At 35.9% G+C, this 20,482-nt stretch overlaps 1 protein-coding gene across 1 annotated transcript; it reads right to left on the bottom strand.

Moving 5' to 3' along the window:
* vax2 (ventral anterior homeobox 2) lies at nucleotides 1-18,430 on the bottom strand. Its single transcript, XM_026936795.3, has 3 exons — nucleotides 17,400-18,430; nucleotides 14,472-14,659; nucleotides 1-3,580 (listed from the first exon to the last, which is right to left on the bottom strand). Exons 1-3 carry the CDS (start codon nucleotides 17,638-17,640, stop codon nucleotides 3,086-3,088), a joined length of 924 nt encoding a protein of 307 aa, XP_026792596.1. The 5' UTR covers nucleotides 17,641-18,430; the 3' UTR covers nucleotides 1-3,085.
* Nucleotides 18,431-20,482: the final 2,052 nt, after the last annotated feature.

A 20,482-nucleotide genomic window follows, 5' to 3' on the forward strand; every position in this document is an offset into this window, starting at 1 on the left:
CTGAGCATCAAAATTGCTCCATCACCAAAAACACAAAAAACTTATTCCTTTTAAATAAGTGCAAACTGTTAATGTGACAAACAAATGTAAAGCATTTTATAAAGGCTTTTTTTTATCTTTACTTTTTTCTTTTTTAACTGTATGATGACACCACACCAACATGAAAATACTGTGCAAAGACTCATATGGTATATTTACATATGGTTTGTGTTAACATTTTTTTCAAATTTGTTTGAAAAAAGTTGGTGCCATTTATGTTTCAACATGATTACAGAAAGAATTACTGTCAAGAAATGGTTTATGGCTTGTGTAAGAACAAGAACACTGATTCACACAATCTCGTATCTCAAACATAAAACCAGAAAGAGTTTACATTACAATCAAACTAGTGTGAAAAGTTATATATAAGCCTCTCTTGTACCCCATTACTTTGTTCTTCGACTATACCATACATTTCACAGTGTATTCTTGTTTTAAAGAAATATATTCAAGGTTTAAAAGGAATAAGTAGATGGTTATAGGAGGGTTAGGTGAGGAATTTAGCACTTTACCACTAGTCTCACTTTGTTTCAAGCTCATAATGCTCCTCTCTCTTCCACATACACTTACTCACAACAAATACATGACAATACAAACATAGGAAACTGATTACTATACAATTAATTTTCTGCTTAAAATGCAATATGTTGGGGTATCTGAGTGTCAAATAGACAATCCTTTGCTTGGTAAAAATATTAAATTCAGTAAGACAATTTTGGTAAACATAATCTCCAAGCCTCTAAACTCCTCTGTCAGAGAGTTGTAAGCCAAGCAGAAAAAACAGCAGTACAAATTCGCTATCTGTTTGTGATAGGCATTAAAAAAATCCTAACACAGATTTAATAAAAATTTTATGTGAAATCAAAAAAAAAAGGGGGGGAAACTGCAGTGCTAAACTAAACTTCAAAATTGCGTTAAATATTTAACATGGGAGTCAGTAAATTATTAATACTGATTATTGAAAATAACACTGTTTCACAACAGTATGGAAACTCATATGGTGCACACAGGATAACAGTTGCAAAAAAGGCAATAGCCTCAATAGCTTTACCTCATTTAGGGTCAAAGGGTCAAAGGGTCTCAGACTAAGAGCTCTCATCTTAGAACCCTAAACAAATTATAGCATTTAAAAGGGAAATCCAGTAAAGATAAAAGGTCAACCAACACAGAGTCAGTGTTTGAATCAACAGCAACAATAAAGAAATAGGCTACTCTGGCCATGACAGTTTCTATGGCTCATGGTTGCAATAGTGTGACCATGAGCTTTTGAGAAAAAACAGAAAAAGATTGATTTTTGCCAGCTGTATATGTTCTGAGCCTGCAGCCCAATGAGACATTGCCTGTTTCTGACACTCAAAGATTTCTGATGTCTTAACCTCAGTGAAAGCTCTGGCTTTCCAGCCACACAATATAAGAGATACATGTGACAACTAACACTGAAAATGTCTGGATACTACTTCATTTTAGCCAAGAGTGCACAGAAAAATGTTAAGAAGTAAACATATATGAAAATAAAGTGCTTAGATTTCACGGCAATGAATGAGGTGCTACCTAAGGCATTAAAACCTTAAAGAATATGGAATAAATGGCAAACAGTTTGATGACTCTTCCTGAGGTCTATTCCACTGCTTTATCAGTCACTATAACAATCAGAGTCACGATGCAAGCTCCAGGTTCAGAAACCAATCAAAATGGTGTAAACATCTAAGAAAGCAGTTTCACAATATGTAGTGGAGATACAACAAAACCATGGCTAATCTTAGCCTTAGACTTTCACCGATTTAGGAGAACTGAAGAGACTGAACAGACAATTAAGAGTTGCATTTTGACCCATCAGATTTTACTACAAATGAATGAATAAACACTGCTACCATGCTTTCCATGTGCTTTGTTTATAAACAGATATTGTTTGAGGCTGTGTGCATATGTAAATAAAATGATTTAGATCCTATGTACGTTCAGATAATAAATTATCACTGCACATTACACAATAATGGACAACTAAGACATATAACTTGCAGCCTGATTAACAATCAGAAGTCCTAAGGAGCCCCTAGAGTTGCCTACATTTGGAAACAAGTTGCTAACTAGAACATTGGGAAATAACACTGATGAGACAGTTATCCTTGCAGTATCTAAGATGCTACACAATCATTTGTGTTCATGGTGCAATAATTTTAATATTGATCTTGATTGAACTTGAACTGCTTCCCCATGCTGTGAACATACATACAGAATATGACACCTAATTCATAATTTCCCATTTTCCCCATTTCTTACATTATTGAATTATCAATAATAATAAGCAGCTAATATTTACTAATATATGCTTGAGTGAAGCACTATTTTTAAAATATACAAAACTGGGAAAAGAACTACGCATATTAGAAAGCACAACAATTTGGCATTATTATTGTGTGTGTTTCTCACAAACCCACCCTTACATGCACATCCAATTAACAAGTAAAATAAACATTGATGATAAACTCACCCCTAATTACAATACCAGTTAAGAGCAGCATAAAGAGTACCACAAGGTCCACCATAGTGATATGATCATTCATTTTGTCATTTTTAACACCCATTTGGATACAATATCTGTTATAAAGCAGTATTTGCCTTTCACAATTACATTAGCAATGTTGAATCTTTTATATTACAGACAAAGACTAAGCCTGAGGCTGTCTGTAATGTACACACACACACACACAGGAGAGAATTCAGAAATGAAACAAAACAATGAGCATCTGTAAACAAGATGCCACTTAAACACAGAATGCAGAGGTGGTAAATTAAATTGAGCTCACTCTTCCTGGAAAGCAGAGGCTGCAGCCTTTTTTTCATTATCTTAGTGTGGCAGTAAGGATCAGCACGGCTTGGCAATTTAGGAGTGGAAAGAATCTAAAATGGAGGTGAAAGCTCTCCATATTTGTTTAATTTTGAAAATCAACTCCTTCCTCCTTCACCTTAGCTGAAAAAGAGAGCAGATCGCACCCTTTGGTAAACCTGGGGCATTCCTTAGTGGTCCAGAATGTGATTCAAGTCTTTAGGAAACTGTCTTCTTCCCACCCAAGTCCCCATCTTTCCTCTCTGTCCTTGTATAGGGCTCAAAAGCTGATGATCCACACCCATAGCTAGACGTGAGTTCATGATGAGCACCACTCATCAGTGGAATGGAGAAAAGGGATGGGGGTGCTACCCCAAGCCTTGGTGAGGGCGGCGTAGCACCGAGTGAGGACAAAGATAGGCCAAACGTTCCACCACCGCTGGCCACAATCGCTGGAGGAGTGCCCGTACTGCTTACCCCAGGAGAGGAGGAGGACACAGATGGGCCTCCAAGGAGCGAACCATTGGCCGCATGTGGTGGTGCCAGCAGTGGGTTGGGAGGAGGTGCAGGCACTGACAGCAAGCGCCCCTGCTCAAGCAGACGCAGGATGTTACATGTGGCCAGTGACTCGGAGGTGGATGACGATCGCTTGTCTGAGTCCTTGGACTGATCCTTCTTCTGCTTGGTACGTCGGTTCTGAAACCAGACTTTCACCTGGGGAATATACAAAAAATGATTGAACTCATATAATTAAATAGAAAGCATTCTATGCACATTCAAATGTGCTTAGCAGTTAGTCTAAACCCAGATTTAGCATATAGACCCTTTTATCATAAATCAAGATATATCCAGAGATCTGAGAGTTACCCTGTTTAAAATACTTACATTATTTTGTTGGAATTATTCCCTGTTATTCACAGTATGTCCACCCTAATGTTAAATCTTAAAATTTCAATTCCTTACACTTAATTACACTTAATTCCTTACACAAAATAAATTGATCCTCCTTTGGACAGAGTGTGAAACATTTACAGATGCTCCATCATGCACCCAGTGACTAATTGTATGTGTATCTGAATACATGAGACAGGAAGATCATTAGAAGTGCTAAACTCCTTCCTGCTATTGTTCTCTGTTAATTAATGCTCTGTTGCTTTAATGCATAGTATGTTGCTGCAGCCAACCTTTAAAAGTAGAGAAAAAAATCGGGACAAGTGAAAAATGCATTCAGGCTAGAATGAATTTCAATTTTGCCTCACCCTATTACATCCAGACTTAAAGGAAATGGAGAGAAGGAAGAGCCAGGGGAGTCATGCTATGTTGCATTGACCTCTAATTAAAAATACATTCTGGAGGGAAGTAAAATAAGAATGCTGAATCACGCATATAAATCACTGAACAATTCTAGTCTGAAGAGAAAAGGAACAGCAGACTTCACCACTTGAAAATAAGATCCTTATATACACATAATTAACATGGGAAACAACACAGCAGCATGTGAATCATCATATGTGTGCATTTGTGAGCATGAGTCATGACAAAGGCAACACACACATAATTACATATCTAATATATTTTTTCAGAGGAGCCTGCATTTACGCAGAAGAGTCCAATAAGTCCAGTAAGCCCCTGTGTGCAGAATAAGAAGCTGATCAGACAGCACAGTGGGGATCCACAGAAAAACAAGCAGGCAGGAGAAGTGAGATCATGGCCTCAGCTCAGCCATTAGTGCCTGGATAATGAGATTGCTAGTGATCCCACGGGCATGCTGATGCCACAGTCTTAATCTAAACACAAACATATTCAGTGGGTCTGGAATAGAGGGTATACTGCAGCTCAGAATCTTAAGAGGGGTCTGTGAGAATAAATATATAGACCATTTTCAATTTTGGTGCATACTATGTCCACAGCAAGTCAAACACAAATACTAATCCTGCTCAATAACTCTGTCTGGCCACTCCCCCTGCCTGCCATTCATCTCTAGCAGACTTTGAAGTGGGTGGAACTTAGCCCACATTTGATATCATAGAGCCAGACACAAGAGGAACCATCAGGAAAATGATGAGAGAGACAGCAAGTCTACTCCATCGTACATTTACACTATTGGAATGAAATCCTTTTTAATGAGATCCAGGGTTCAGCCCTGGGGCAGAGATTACAAAAGTGAGATCTGCATGACCTGGATTTCATCTATCACCAGAAACAAACCAGTCTGCTCAGCTCTACGTTTTTGCTATGATGCAGGGTGCATAACCATGAATTCTGTTTGAGCAAGCTATTTAAGTATATTCCAGTAGTATGTACTCCTGTATACCATGATGCAGTTCTAAATACACAAATGCTCTTTAAACTTAGCAACAGCATTGTGTTTTGTATGAAAAGATGAAACAGAACAAAAGTATTAACAGTAAATACAGTAAAAAGAGTGGAACTAAATTCAAACTTTTAGAGTATAATGTTACAGGTCATAAATCATATCTGTCATGCTGTGTGTGTTATGACACATATGTGATGCACAAAATAAGCACTGAATGTATAAACCTGGAGCATTAATCTTTTAGAGTGAAGGGTGAAAATCCACACATTCTGCTGACCGTTCTGTGACCCCATGTAGAGGCCCCTCAACACCTTGCTGTTGTGTGAAACAATGTGATGCATTCTGGTTTTTAGGTGGCTGCTTCCTGACCTTGCAATTGTGTAGAAAATGTAGGTCAGGGAAACACAATACACTGTACTCAAGAACAGGGTACTTCAGATTTTCTACCGTCACTTCACTTAGGTCCCATGACACAGTTGCAAAAATTGTTGCTATATACTAATGATTCAAAAATATTTTTCTTCCAGTACCCATATGCCCATATTTCATGAAGTGCCTGATTCTAAACTCTCTCTCTCTCTCTCTCTCTCTCTCTCTCTCTCTGTCTCTCTTTCCACATATATGCAAATAATAAAGTATGCAAATAAAAGTGAAGATTTTCTGTGGTTAGTCTTAAACTCTGGAACCCTCTCTCCTTTCACGAGAGGTCCACTCCGTCTTTAGCCATTTTTAAATCTTCTCTTAAAACTTATTTTTATTCTTTTTCTAATGATGTAGCACTATTGTTGTCTTTAAATGTGGTTTATAAATAATATTTTAATTGACTTTACTTGAATAAACTCATATACATTTCTATATTACTCTTATGTCACAGAAACTTGCCATTAAACTGTCAAGGATCTTCATCATGCATCCTCACCCCTCTCCTACCCTGCTCAACTTCTCAACCTGATCATGGCCTGATCCTTAGCCCCAGCCCCTGGTATTACTGAGAGGCATGTTAAAGCAGGTTCAGCCAAGGGTCAACTCTGTCTTAACGAAGGGCTGGTAGATATGGCTCGATAAGCTGCCTAAATGCAAAAGCACTTGGACTATTATTAGTGCTGTGCCCCCACACTTACTGATACGGCTTGGCTCTTCAGCTCTGTGGCTTGAGGTGTTGATGTTTAGATAAAGTAATTAGGCTTACAGTGTATGGGCTGTGACTGAGAAGATACCTTTTATGCACTATATGATAAAGTTTGAGACATGCCAATTGAGCCACAGCAACTCCACTGTGCTTCAATAATACAATCTGGTTTAAAATGGCATCAATAGGAGAAAGACCCTAATCTGAAATTAGAGTTCAGTTTAACTGTTCATCTTAAAACAAATGGTTATCATTTTCTAAATGTACACCTTTTTTATTTATCTAAAATGATCTATTTACAACTTAACACTATTTCCAACCACTGAGCCACCACTGCCCAAATGTGGTTATATATGTTGGTGCCCATGAAGCAGGTGAAGATTAAGGTCTTTGCTGTTTGGCAATCCAGGGATTTGAATTCACAGAACTCCAGTTATCAACATTAATCTTTTACTACTGAGATGTCACCAAAAGAGAAAGCCAAATTAACAGCAAAGCGATCTGTAGACACTACCGAAACAGTATAATAGGCAAGTTTATAACGTGCAAAGAGGTCAGTGTGAGTCAGTGTGTCAATCCTGTGTGCTTGGTCTGAATGTAACATGTAAAACACATTCTCAGACATTCCATTGGTGAATGTATCTCCTGGATTAGCAGGTTTCTTTTCTGTCTGATCCAATCAGGTAATGGAATTACACACTGCCTAGAGAGTGACACGACAGGCCTGTACACATGTACTGTGTGAGTACTTTTACTCTGATCCAAGACACGTTTCCTGTAGGATTGGGTATTTCCAGTACAAGGATAAGCATGCCAGGATGAGCCAGAGACTGGGTACACACACCATGTGCACAGCACACTTGAATCTTTGGTTAAAAAAAACCTCATGAATTTGTGCCAGCAATTACATATAACAATTCATTAAACAATGCAATTATATACATATGTTAAATATTAAAAACATAATAGTATGACTTGAAAGCAACTTGGTGGATATCCAGTACTTAAAGGTTTGGAGAATCTACCACATAATAGGGATGTAACCAAATACGAATAACTTATTTGTAATGAATACATAATATGTTCAGAGCAACTACAAGTGCATAAACATAAATGAGGCACACTTTTTTTTTTTTTGTCTGAATGGTTCACAGGGAAAATGGTTGACTCTAGAAATGTGCTTCGGGATTTACTTTCATGTGGGTGCAAGTAATAGATATGAACATGAACATACAGCGTTCATTTGTATATCCTCAGTAACTGCCAGGCTGGGTTCATGATGGTTTAGATTATGCTACTAGTTTGTTTATATTTTGGGAAATAGAGCCAACTAAATTCATTAGAAAATATAGTGTGTAGCTACAAACAAAAAGAATATCTGTGCAAGCAGCATTTAAAAAAAAAGTCCTGCATAGTCCATTTGGGTTTAAATATAAATACAAATACAGATAAGGATATTTGGAGCCTTTAACAGATACAGATATGCATACAGATGCACCTATATACATTGTTACAAAATTCAGGTTTGAATCTCACCCGCATTTGTTGTCTGGAGGTAAAATGACAACATAGAAGACATTTTTATGCACTAACACAGAGGAAATATTAGCATGAAAATCTAAATGATGCTTATTATCCAGATATTTGCTTTAAGAATCACACAATTGCCAAGCATCACCCTTTAAGCCAATTTATCGTTGTATTGCACTAAACTTTGTCCACTTTTTGAATTACAGTGAATTCTAATATATCTCACACAATCTCTCTTTTTAGTTCTCTTTTTGTCTCTAAATTACAAACTGAGCTCTCTTCTCCTTTCCAGACATTACAGCTATATTAGACACTGTCTGGACTGGATAAAGTGAACAAAAGCACACAGCAGAGGCATTCACTCACCAGTTGGATGACGTGTATGGCTAGAGTCTGAGACATGATAAATCATTATATTTGTTCCTTTACATGCAAGGTATTACAACATGATAAGCTTTTATAATATTTACAATTATCATGCCAACAAAATGCCTCCCATAGCATCACAGAACCACTGGTGCTTCTTTTGTCATCTATCTGTATATATCCAATATTTCTCCTTAAGCTAACCAAACAGCAGCCAGGAAATCATTCATTAACTCATTAAATTGCAAAATTACACAAACATGTAGCAATAAAATATCAAGTCAGTCTGTTGAAAAGCCTTGCACCACCGGTACCACCAAGTTAAGTGCTGTAAATTTGCCTTTAACTTTTTTCTAGAATCACCAGTGGTACTCTGACAATTACTCTGAAACAGGAAGAAGGCTTTAGGCTCATAGAGAAAGTGATGTTGTCATCAAGGTGGTTGTGATGGATAAATTCAGAGTTACTGGCCAACCTGTGGTGATGCTATAAACTTTGTCGGACCAGAACACATGCATTCCAGAACCTACAGCTAGTCTCATTATAAAATTTTTATGTAAAGAGCTGTGTGAAGTAGCAAATAACTGTAACAGTGTTAATTCTGACAATGTTTGGGCTATGAGCTTTATTCTGCGTCTATTCTTCACAGCAGTTCTGTTCAACGAATTGACTAATAGACACTCCAATGCTCCTAGTACTCTGTGCCCATGAAGTTGGACGCACATGCAAAGCAAAGGTCAAGCTTCCTCAAATGAGCTTCAAAATATATGCAACTAACAGTAATACATAAATTATTTAAAAATTTAAAATATTGCAGATGGAAAGCACCAACATTTTATCCAAAGCATTCTGTCAAGAACTACAGAAGCAGCAACTGAAGGCAAATAATCTAATAATTGAAATTTACAGGGCCATTGAAGAGTAAAATATATTCTGATCTAAATATTCCAAAAGAGCTGGTAAAAGGTATTGCAGAACCTAATATGATCCCATGATGGCTTCCAATTTCCTGTTTCTATTTGCTCTTGGATCAAACCAGTATCAAACCAGCAATCCTTCAGCACTGGAATCAGCCATGGCTTTATCAAAGCATTCAACAATAAAGACCATGCTTACTTCCATATCTAATAAGTATACACTCATAATATAACAAGGTCCTAAAACTGTTAATAATCCTTTAATATAAATGATAAATATTTTATATATTATAAATATAAATATTTTATAATTTTATATATTATTATATTATCTTTCATATTATATAATTAGATAATCGATTAAGCTGAATCATCAACATTTTTAATCTTACTCTTTAATTAAAGTATTCTTAACTGAACAATGGGAACTTTTACCTATGACAATCACAAGGCTTGCTCCTGAGATGAAATATAAACTACTTGAAACACTCATACCTCACTTACTTGTATGAATCTTATTTAGTTTTGCAACTCCCTATGTCCTACATACCTTATTACAAAATGGAAAATCCGAAGGAAAATAGCAGAGTGTTGAATTCTAGCCCAGAAATTCTGTTATTCCATTGATGAAAAACAGAGAGACATTATCACTGACTGTTACACCCCAACTTTAGATATGCCCATTCTGTGCTACCTGACCATTTAAGCACAGCTCAATTACTGTCAGCATAATAAAATAGCAAATAAATTAGTTTTTTTCAGCATAAAACGCACTTCCTCATAACCTATAATATATTTGCATGTGAAAGGCAGCACAGCTCATAGCCAGCAATAAGATTATTAATGCTCTATGTCTGTTCCACAATATATCCCCAGTACAGCACTGTTGCCTGCTGATCCGGGTTCCCCACTATGTTACACTGGAGCGGGGAGCCACCTGCTGGGGGTGGCAACCCAGGAGTACCCATGTTCTTGAACAGTACCAGGATATTCACTCATCTCTCTCCAGCACAAGTATGTGTGCTGTGCATGTATGATGAGTTGCTTGGGTGGATGGATGAATTCAATGACCTGAATTCAATGAAAACAAACCATGAAAGTACCCTACACAGAATCAGTTTAGCAAAAAAATTGCTTTTCTATTTTGATACCAGCCGTCCAGCGGGAGAAATAAGTACAGAAATAAGATCTTATCACAGTTGTTTCTCTTTTATTGATCATAGATGATACTGATAGCTATGTCTGAGGACGAATTATATTGCTGAATATAAACATACCAATACAGACGTCTATGCTTCATTTTGGTACCGTACTATGCGGTTTTTGTTGGTCTCTGGTATTTCTTTCTTGAGTTTTATACAAGCTTATGAGTGTCAACCTCATTACACAGTTTAGACATTTAGACAATTACATAAAAGTTTTAAGCAAATTTTGCCATACGCCTCTATTACAAGGCACAAAATTCGAGCTCAGTAATGCTCAAGGGCAATGACCGGGCAAAGCCTGGCACATACTCACAGACACCAAGCCAAAACATCGGAGAAAACAGTGACAAAGTTTGACACGTTTTCTTTAGCTAAAGTTTTGGAAAGAAATATATATTGGTGATAGAGAATGCTGATGTGGCAAGTAACGTATTTACCTAAGATCGTGAAATTGAACAAACAAGAGAGAACGAATGTAAATGAAAATGCACTTTGTTCCCTTCAACAAAAATGCGTGTTTACTTTCCGAATCAAATAATCAAAATGAGTGGCACACCCACAGTGTTCACAAATAAAGAGGATTGGTGATGAGGAACAGTTTATGCCACGCGTACATAAATTATTTTTTTATTTAGAAATACTAAATTTATTGGGCCATATCTGTAAAGCATTCTTAAAAAAAAAAAAAAAAAAACTACTCAGAACTCAGTCCCTTCTAGGTTTTTAAGCAACTGATATTTTTCTCTACACTGAGTTGTTGGAAGTGTGCCATGACTAATGAATATAAATTAGGAGGATATTAGCACTTACAGTCTGTCTAAAAACGCACGTATATTTTTAAAAGCCATTTTGATAAAGCTAAAGTGTAATTGCTCTCTACATTTCCTCTGGGCTCATGCTGAGCATTTAAGCAAAAGTAAAAATGTTGGACCACTTTACGAATTTCAAGTGAATTTACAGGAAATGACTTGTAGGAATGCTTCAAGAGAGATTTAAGAGAAAGGAAATATTTCGGGAAAGTGAAGCATAAATTCTACCAAATTATTATACCATAATTTCAGACCAAATTATTTACTAATATTAATAAAGTATGAGTTGGACGCTCCTGATCATTAAGTTCTCATTAAGTTTATGTAGACCTAATTATCTAATATTTAATGTGTAATATTTAGGATTTCATGAATGATTTATTATTATTATTATTATTATTATTATTATTATTAAACGTTTAAAATGTTAAATACATTTAGGCTATTCATATTTAATCCGCGGCGCCTATTTGGAGCGAAGGGCGAGAGTTTTCCCCGAGGCCAGTTCACGTTTCGTGGAGTAATTTTGCATGGCTATAAGTGGAGATGTTTTAAGCTTTTAATTTCCAAGTAGAAATAAGAAACTCTTTTCAAATAGGCTGCTGGGGGAGAATACATTTTGGGCTGTTTTTTGTGTGGTTGGTTGTTTTTTTGTTTGCTTGTTTGTTTGTTTTTTGTTTTGTTTTGTTTTTTGTTTTGTTTGGTTTGGTTTTTTAAGGTTTGAATACGATGCTAAAATTGTTCATGGTGCACTGTCCATTGATGAAAAATATTCTCGTCAACAGTGGAAATAAACTAATAATTTAAAAATCTTTTCAAAACACAAGTAAGACCACCCAGAAAGTATTAAGCCTATTTCAATAACGCCTTTATTGATCATCATTGATAATATTGAGATATTATCTTAAAGCATAAAATTTGGATTTTGCTTTTAGCTTACTTTATAAAAAGAACTATTTTATCCTATGGTCTTTTACCCTAAAAGTGACTCATTTTATGTAGGTGTTTATTTGACTACAATCAGTTGGAGTAGTTAAGGCCTTTTATTTCATTTTTGTATTCAAGGTTATATGGTCCTGTTTTAAATTTCATGTAACATGTCACATATAACTTATTTGAGCCATAAATAACATTTAAACGTCAGCAATCTGTTTCAGCACCGAGGACAGCGACAGTAGCAATTAACGTACGAAACATTCACGAAAAAAGAAAATACAATTCAAGAGTAAGTAATATGTATCTAGATATGAAGAAGTTTGTCTTGAATTGTCTTGTTTCTCTCTAAATATACTTTATTTATTTGTTTGTTTGTTTGTTTACTTGTTTACTTATTTATTTATTTATTTAATGCCGGTCTTTAACAGCGCCATCAGGTGGTAAAGAATTGCATATAGTCGTTATTTCTGCAAATGTACAAATATAAGAGATGTATTTATATTTTTAAACATTGATGTTTATTCTCCTAAATCTTAAGAAGTTGTAAAGCCGCTCAAAAATTGAATGCGCAGTGTGAATGCCTCAATACATATTTATGTGATTTTAGCAAGAATGTGATGCTTCTTTTACTGTGTTACAATCACAATCAGTTATTTGCAGTGAGTCTGACAAAACACATAAAATGTTGACTGTTTATCCATTACACCTCTCATTCTCCTAAAATAACAGGGTCTTTTTGGATATATAAGTTATTTTTACATAAACCGGCGAAGTTACTTTCGATTAGAGTTAGACTGAGTGGGCGGAGTTAACTATCGTATATTTTTAAATTTTACATCAAATCTAGCTTCATCGTTCTCGTACAAATTCATCGTAATCCTACAAATTTGACTTTACAGCTTAAATTTGGTAAGAAATAAAAATAAAATGCGTTTTGACGCAAGGCAAGAAGGGCGTGGACGGCGCCCGGTTACCAAAGACTATTCTGTGTGTGTGTGTGTGTGTGTGTGTGTGTGTGTGTGTGTGTGTTTGCTTGTGTGTTTGTTTTGTTTTGCTGATTGAATGATAAATGTCCTCCACATAACGCCCACTGTGCGAACGCACATTATGAGTATTGTGTAAACGCCAATACCACTCGATGCTGCATTTCCGGACACTCTCACGTACAGCCAGCAGCTCATTCATTAAGACATTATGTTTTGATTACTTTCATTTTTCGTCCTGAACGTTGCTAAAAGGTTGTAATAAAAATCTACAGTTTAAGTCCCGTTTTGGATTTGGCTATATAAGGATCTCTTTGCATGCTTTTGCATATACTGGTGGAAATCCCAAGCTTTATTTTATATGAAGCGATTTTCGACTGAGCTAATTCTAACTATCAGTTACTTTAAATACTATTTACTCAGGTTTCGTGCTTCACGTCTTCCTCTATGTAGTTAAATATTTATATGGATAGTGTCTGCTATTTTTATTTACTGATGCATTGAAAGTACGTCAGTGATCATAAGGCGTGTGTGCTGTCAAATAATAGAGTGCTCCATTTACACTCTCAAAAGTGATTATGGCCTTATATAGCTTTTACATATTGATATAATGTCCATGTTACTACAATAAATTAAGTTCGTTAATCTAGCCTATGTGTTTCTATTTAATGAGTTTAACATAAACATGCCATTATTTACCTATTTACTTTCTGTTGAAAATATTTTACTTGAAAATTCTGCCCTTAATATAAATACATTGCTCTAAGAAATATATTTTTTTTAGTGTATTATGTGATTGATTTCATCATCTATTCAAAACTGATCTTCATGACTGAGATTATATTATTCCAAATAATTAGGTTGTAGTCTAAATCACCAGCACTGATTAAGGCCAATCATGCAAAGGAAAAAGTGGATGGGTGAAAATGTGAATTTTCCTATTCTAATTTTACCGTTTTTTATTTGACTTGCAGAAAATATATGTGAAATTATATATGATCCCTAAGCGCACGAGGTATAACAGGTACAAAAAATAAACAAACACAAAATATGAGATAGCACCCATGGGCTTTAACTGAATCTAGACTTTAATGGGGTGAAACATTATGAGTCATTAGGGCGACATAATTCTATTTTTGTTTTGCCTGTGGTCATTTTTATTTCACTGATTCTTCAATTCATTAAGTTTGAAGAAGAAGAAGAAGAAGAACAACAACAACAACAACAACAACAACAAAGACGAATTAGCAATTATAAAGGCCTACAAGAAGACCATAATCCTCAAACATTTCTTTTATGGCAGTTGAACTGAAACTGTTTTATTTTATTAATACTCTGCAGTCTAATGACGTTTGAAATTTGTAGTTCCTACAGTTTTTGGGATTAAACGGTCGGCTTTGTTTTCTGTCCTACCTGAGTTTCGGAGAGGTTCAGCTGGCGGGCGAGCTCCGTGCGCTCGCGCCCCACCACGTACTGACAGCGCTGGAACTCAAGCTCGAGCCGGTAAAGCTGCTCGGCCGTGAAGGAGGTGCGCGTGCGCTTCGGCCGGTCCAAGTCCAGGCCTTTCGGCAAAACGATCTCACGAATAGTGCCTTTAGCATCTGCGGAGTCAAAATAATACATTTACAGACCATCAGTAATGTGCAGACTAATTTTTCTAACTATTCGTTATAATACTAAAAATAGATTTTAAAAAAACAGAGGGACTGTAAAAGTCAACTCGGAATGATTATTCAGACTATAGGCTAGATTAAAGAACAACTACTACAATTTATTATAATAATAATAATAATAATAATAATAATAATAATAATAATGTGGACGCGTATCTCAAAAGCATATTTCAAATATAGGCTACTCATACGGTATTCGTTTTTTTTTTTGTTTGTTTGTTTGGGGGGTTTTTTTGGCTGCCGATCGACTTCAGAACAAATTTTAGTTGGGTCTACTCTTAATAATAAGGATTGTTTAATAATAATAATAATAATAATAATAATAATAATAATAATAATAATAATAATAATAATGATAATTATTATTATTATCATTATTATTATTATTATTATTATTATTTAAAAAACCAATTAAATATTTAAGATTTATTTACTTAAAGTGTGAATAGAAAATATAAATCACATAACCGGAGTCATCTGTTTTTCAATACACAGAGAAAGATATTAGATTTTTACTTTAACTATTACGGTTTTAGGGTTAGGCTCATAAGTAGCCTTGCCAAACAGTAGAATGTTCTTATCTATTATTTCACTATAGGCATCAATAATATAAGATGGTAAACAAAATGTAAACTATATATTATAATATAAACAATATATGTGTAGTTTCAATTGGGTGCTATATGTTGACCTTAATTTAAAAAAGGCTATATAAATATAGGTAGGATGGATACGAGGAAGATTTTATATGTAAATATATTAACTATTGTATACTGTATATGCATACTTAATCACAAACACACACAAACACACAGAGAGAGAGAGAGAGAGAGAGAGAGAGAATGAAAACATATGTGAAAAAGAAATCTAGGCCCTTGTGCGGTAAAATTGGAATCTGTGGTTCATCAAAATTTCACAATAGAAAAATAATAAATATTAAACCAAAACCAATAACCTATCGTAAACGACACTGTGATGCTTGGGGCTGAAGCTCCACCTCGTTTAACTGTCTCCATGGCAACCACATCAAAATACGCATTTACAATTATTCTGATATCAAAACCACTTCCACCATTTATTGACACATTCGGCAAATTCGGCGTATTGTTCAGTGAGAATTTTTTTAAATTCTATTTGGGGCATTTCAAACACCCAAAATGTTCCTCCTCCCATTAGCACCGGACCTGCTGACCTTTCTGTGACCCTGGCTCTCACGCGCTCGATCTGCAGCTTTAAAAGAGACAGACAGGCAGACAGACAGAGAGAGAGAGAGAGAGAGAGAGAGAGAAAGAGAGAGAGACTAGGGATGGCGGGCATAAAGTTCCTTGTTTTAGAGGAGACTAGACCTAAAAGCTTCCATTTATTTCTGTAAAGCTGCTTTGTGACAATGTCCATTGTTAAAAGCGCTATACAAATAAAATTGAATTGAATTGAATTGAATTGAATTCTATTTTCCGCAGCAATAAGTATAAATAAGCAAGCATCCAGTCGGATCAATCACTACTTCCATTATTGTGTTTAATCTCCCATTGCGTATTAAAGGTGCATTACACTAACCTGTGTTAACTTTCGGTGATAGCCCCAGCAGACATAATAATAATAATAATAATAATAATAATAATAATAATAATAATAATATCCTTAGAAATTTGCAAATAAAACTAACTGGCTTAAAAACCTATATCAGGACTTAGTATTGATACTTTGATTTCATTCATTCACTCAGTCAGTCAGTCAGTCAGTCATGTATATTCTAAGCTAAGGTATATTGAGATGACCTTAAAACGTGGTTAAAAATAAGCCTGAAAACTCGACACAGCGTATTTAGGAGAACATACTAAAGCTAAAATTTCATTAAATTCGTATTTTCTTTTATTTATAAATGTATTGCATATGAATACAATTGTACGTTACTGCTTGTTTGTGCCTGGTAATAGGCTTGCAAATGGAATATTAGTAGCCTATTATTAGCTGTGAGCCTTTGTAAATAAGCCAGTAATAAAAAGCTACCAGTACTGTGGCTTTAGACAGTAATGCTCTAATACTCTATTCTAATATTTTAAATAAATAATAATAATAATAATAATAATAATAATAACTGAGATATTTTTATGTGAAATATAGGGTATCAAACAATTTACAAATTTATCATATGAATAATAGAAAAGAAAAACCCTACATTTTATAAGATGCTAAGTATAGGAATAATAATTTTAAAAAAATTAAAAAGTATAGCCATACATTTCATAAAAAATAATAGCTGCAATTTTAGAAGGCACATTGTGCCATGGCGTTTTATACCTTCCAGACATGCAGAACGAAAAGATTCGTATATTTTTTATCTTATACTTCATTCCACACTTATTTCAATTTACAATTGAACCACATGCCCTAAGTAGGCTAGTTAAAAAAGAACCTACAATATCCTGCTTTAATAGCCTAATAATATAACACTGCTAATAATATTGTTGGTAAAAAAAATATACATTTTCAGAGCAGTGATCATTATCAGCGGTAATGCAGCACTATATCTAGAGAGGCTACTCCTCTGGCTATGGACTATACGGGTGAATTTTTTTTACTGTTTAGCTTCAGATTTTTGGCTCTAAACAATCTTTTTCATTATGCAGTGCGTCTTACTCCTGTCACTGTAACACTGACCCCTCACCTCGGACTAAAATCCTGCGGCAGTAATCAGGGTCCACTCCTAACAGTTTGTCGTGTCCGTCCTCGCTGGAGGAGCTCGTGGTGGACGCAGATGTCCCCGCAGGAGCGTCGCCGGAACTGCGGCTTTCCACTTCCGCCAGAGTTTTAGCGTCTCCACCGCGCTCGCGACGCAGCGAATTGAGTCCACAGTGGTTTCGGTCCTCGGCGACTCCATCGCCCATACTCTTGCCTTGGTCAAACATGTAACAGAGGTGCAGTAGTCTTATTCAAGCTTATTTGTCCGCCGAATCCTGTTACTTCAGCGTGCGATCAGTAATCTCGACTTTCGCTCTCCTTCACTACTTGGTCTAAAATGGGGGAATCCGTCCCCGAAACACATCCAATCAGATTCCAGACAGGGAAAGACAGGTCCTACTGGATCCGTTCGGCATGTTCAGTGTAGGCCAGCCTTCATGGAGTTAAGTGTGGGTCATGAGGAATGAGGGTCATGAGGCGGAGGAAGCCCTATGGACACACCAAAGGACCTTCAGTTATAGGGCAGCTTTCAGCCCCCTAAAAAGTGCATAGCCTGGTGTGTATATATGCAGAGAGTTGGCTAGGTCTGTGACAGAGCCACTGGGAGGTGCTTCGCTGCTTAACCACGGAAGAGTATAGTGAAAAGACGAAGTGCAGACAGCGGTGGTAAATTCCACAAAACACACACAAACTTTCACCTTTTTGCCCGTGGATGTCGTCTGTGCTCCAGTTAATTTACCCTGTTCACCTCTCTCAGCAGTGATGAATTTGGTCTCAGCACAGCCTCTTCGATGTGGGAAAAGATTTCAGCTGAATGAGCGACAGTGAGGAGAATATTTTTATATTAGACTAGATAACTTTTTGCTCTTAATTATAATTGCAACGAATATTAGCCGAATAAAATAATTTCTGAAATAACTTAAAATGTTCCTGGCAGCCATCCACCTGTACGCAGACCATTTGGATATATGTGTCAGGATACATTTTTAAATTGACCATGAGCCGCTACGCAACTTCCTGTCTGTGCAAGAACGAGCCGTTGATTGGTAAACAAAGTGTAGTAGGAGCACGTTTTGGAGGAGAGGGAGGAGTAAACGCGACGGAGATTACCGGTGTTAGCGAGAGGGAAAACCCGGATTAAGCGGTTTGTATAATCCTGTGTCTTTGTGCGATGGTTGTACCAAGATGTTCTGAAAGACTCACAGTTGCATAACCATGTTTTTGAAACGCGTAGTATAGTTGGTTATTTATTTGCTATAATCACTAAAATCTCTGACCGATAGTTTAGGATATTTACGTAGTGGCCTATATGTTGTTCAAAAAGGCAGTGAACGGTACATTTATTTCCACTCACAAATTAAGTGATCCAAAATGAGTTTGAAAGTTAACCCGGTTTAATGGAAGGTGGACATCAATCTGAGTTTAGAAATTGTCTGAAAAGTGTGATTTTGCAATGGACTTCAGACTAAATAATAAAGTTTATATAATTTGTTGAAGAGTTTTTAATCATTTGTACCCCATACTTAATATTTAATGTTTCCCTGACATGTATTTGACGAAATCATATAATAAGTTTACTAGGATATTTTGTCAGACACCTCTGATATCATTTAGTATCATAACGCAGCGCCGCACAAATTATGCTGTTTTTAGTTGCCACGGGTTGATTATTGTTCAGTATTGTGATGTTTTGATGTATAGCTATACACAACCACAGATATAGCAGTATTATACCAAGAGAAAAGTTCATACCAATTCACTATTCTTCTTTATGCGCCATCACAGCACCAGTACAGACCGAGCGCAATGACATAATTACAGTTTTCCCACTTTGCGCGGTGTTTACCACTGAGAGCCGAATTGGCTTATTATTCAATTCAGCTGCTGTGCACAGATTAAACTGTGAATGTAATGAATGGAGCTGTCAGTCAGAAAGCCACAGAGGACTTCCATCAAAGTGACAACACAGTCAAGAGAGGTCTAATTGGCTTCCACTACTCCAACTGGTTCACACAGTCAATCACGCAGTCGCTGTCTATCCCTCTCTCTCATCACTGCCATGAACCAGCTGACATTCAGTTTATACAAACCAGGAACGTAGTTTATCGGCTTGCGCTTTTCTTTACTGGTTCATGCAGCCTACTAGGCACATTAATATATTTCCAGTAAACTGCATAATCTGTCACATTTCTTGTATAGCGCCCACATGCTAAGCTCATCCACATGGCAACCTCATCCTCACTCATCAATGAGTTAGGCTGCGATTCACAGTTTTAAGTGTGTCATGCCTGGAATAGGTCAATAGGTCCATAGCAGAAAGGGATATTATTTTTTTTTATATTAAATCTGTTTGATTTGCATCAGTCAGGAACATTTACATCCCATTCTCCAGCTGTGAGAAAAATCTTGAATCTTTTGTAGCTGCACACTGAAGAATAAGGGAAGTGGTTTTATTATAATATATATTAAAACGAATGGCACACAGGAAATTAAGAGTAGCCTAGGCTACGGCTATCTGAAATTGATACATTTATCGTTACAGTATTACAGCATGCAATAATAAACTTTTCAGAAAGTTTATTCAGACTATTTTAAGGCCTTTTATTCTCTTTTAAAACAAAATACAGCTAATGCGCAGTAATAAATCTTACTTACAAGTCAATAAGTATTCACCTTCGTTCAGTATTGTGCTCTTTGGTTATCACACTGCTAGAATTCAAATATATTAAAACACACCATTCACATCACAGCTTTTATATGTGTATTATTACCAAATTGTGTTGCTAAAAGAAAATAATTAAAACTATGATATAATCTTGGAACTGACATCCACAGCAAGACCTAAATGAAGTTTCATGCAAAATTGGTGTTAATTGTACATTTTAATGAAACTTTACATGTAGTTGTTGTTAAACATTCCTCGGAATAGGAAAGTGCTTCTTAAATAACAATAAATAAATAAATAAATAAATAAATAAATAAATAAATCCTTGAAAAGGCACAAATCAATGTTAGGCACAAAATCCAAGGCACAAAATCCAATTTATTCACTAATCTGTCCTACGAAAG

Source organism: Pangasianodon hypophthalmus, chromosome 4 (genome assembly GCF_027358585.1).
Source record: "Pangasianodon hypophthalmus isolate fPanHyp1 chromosome 4, fPanHyp1.pri, whole genome shotgun sequence".
NCBI lineage: Eukaryota > Metazoa > Chordata > Actinopteri > Siluriformes > Pangasiidae > Pangasianodon > Pangasianodon hypophthalmus.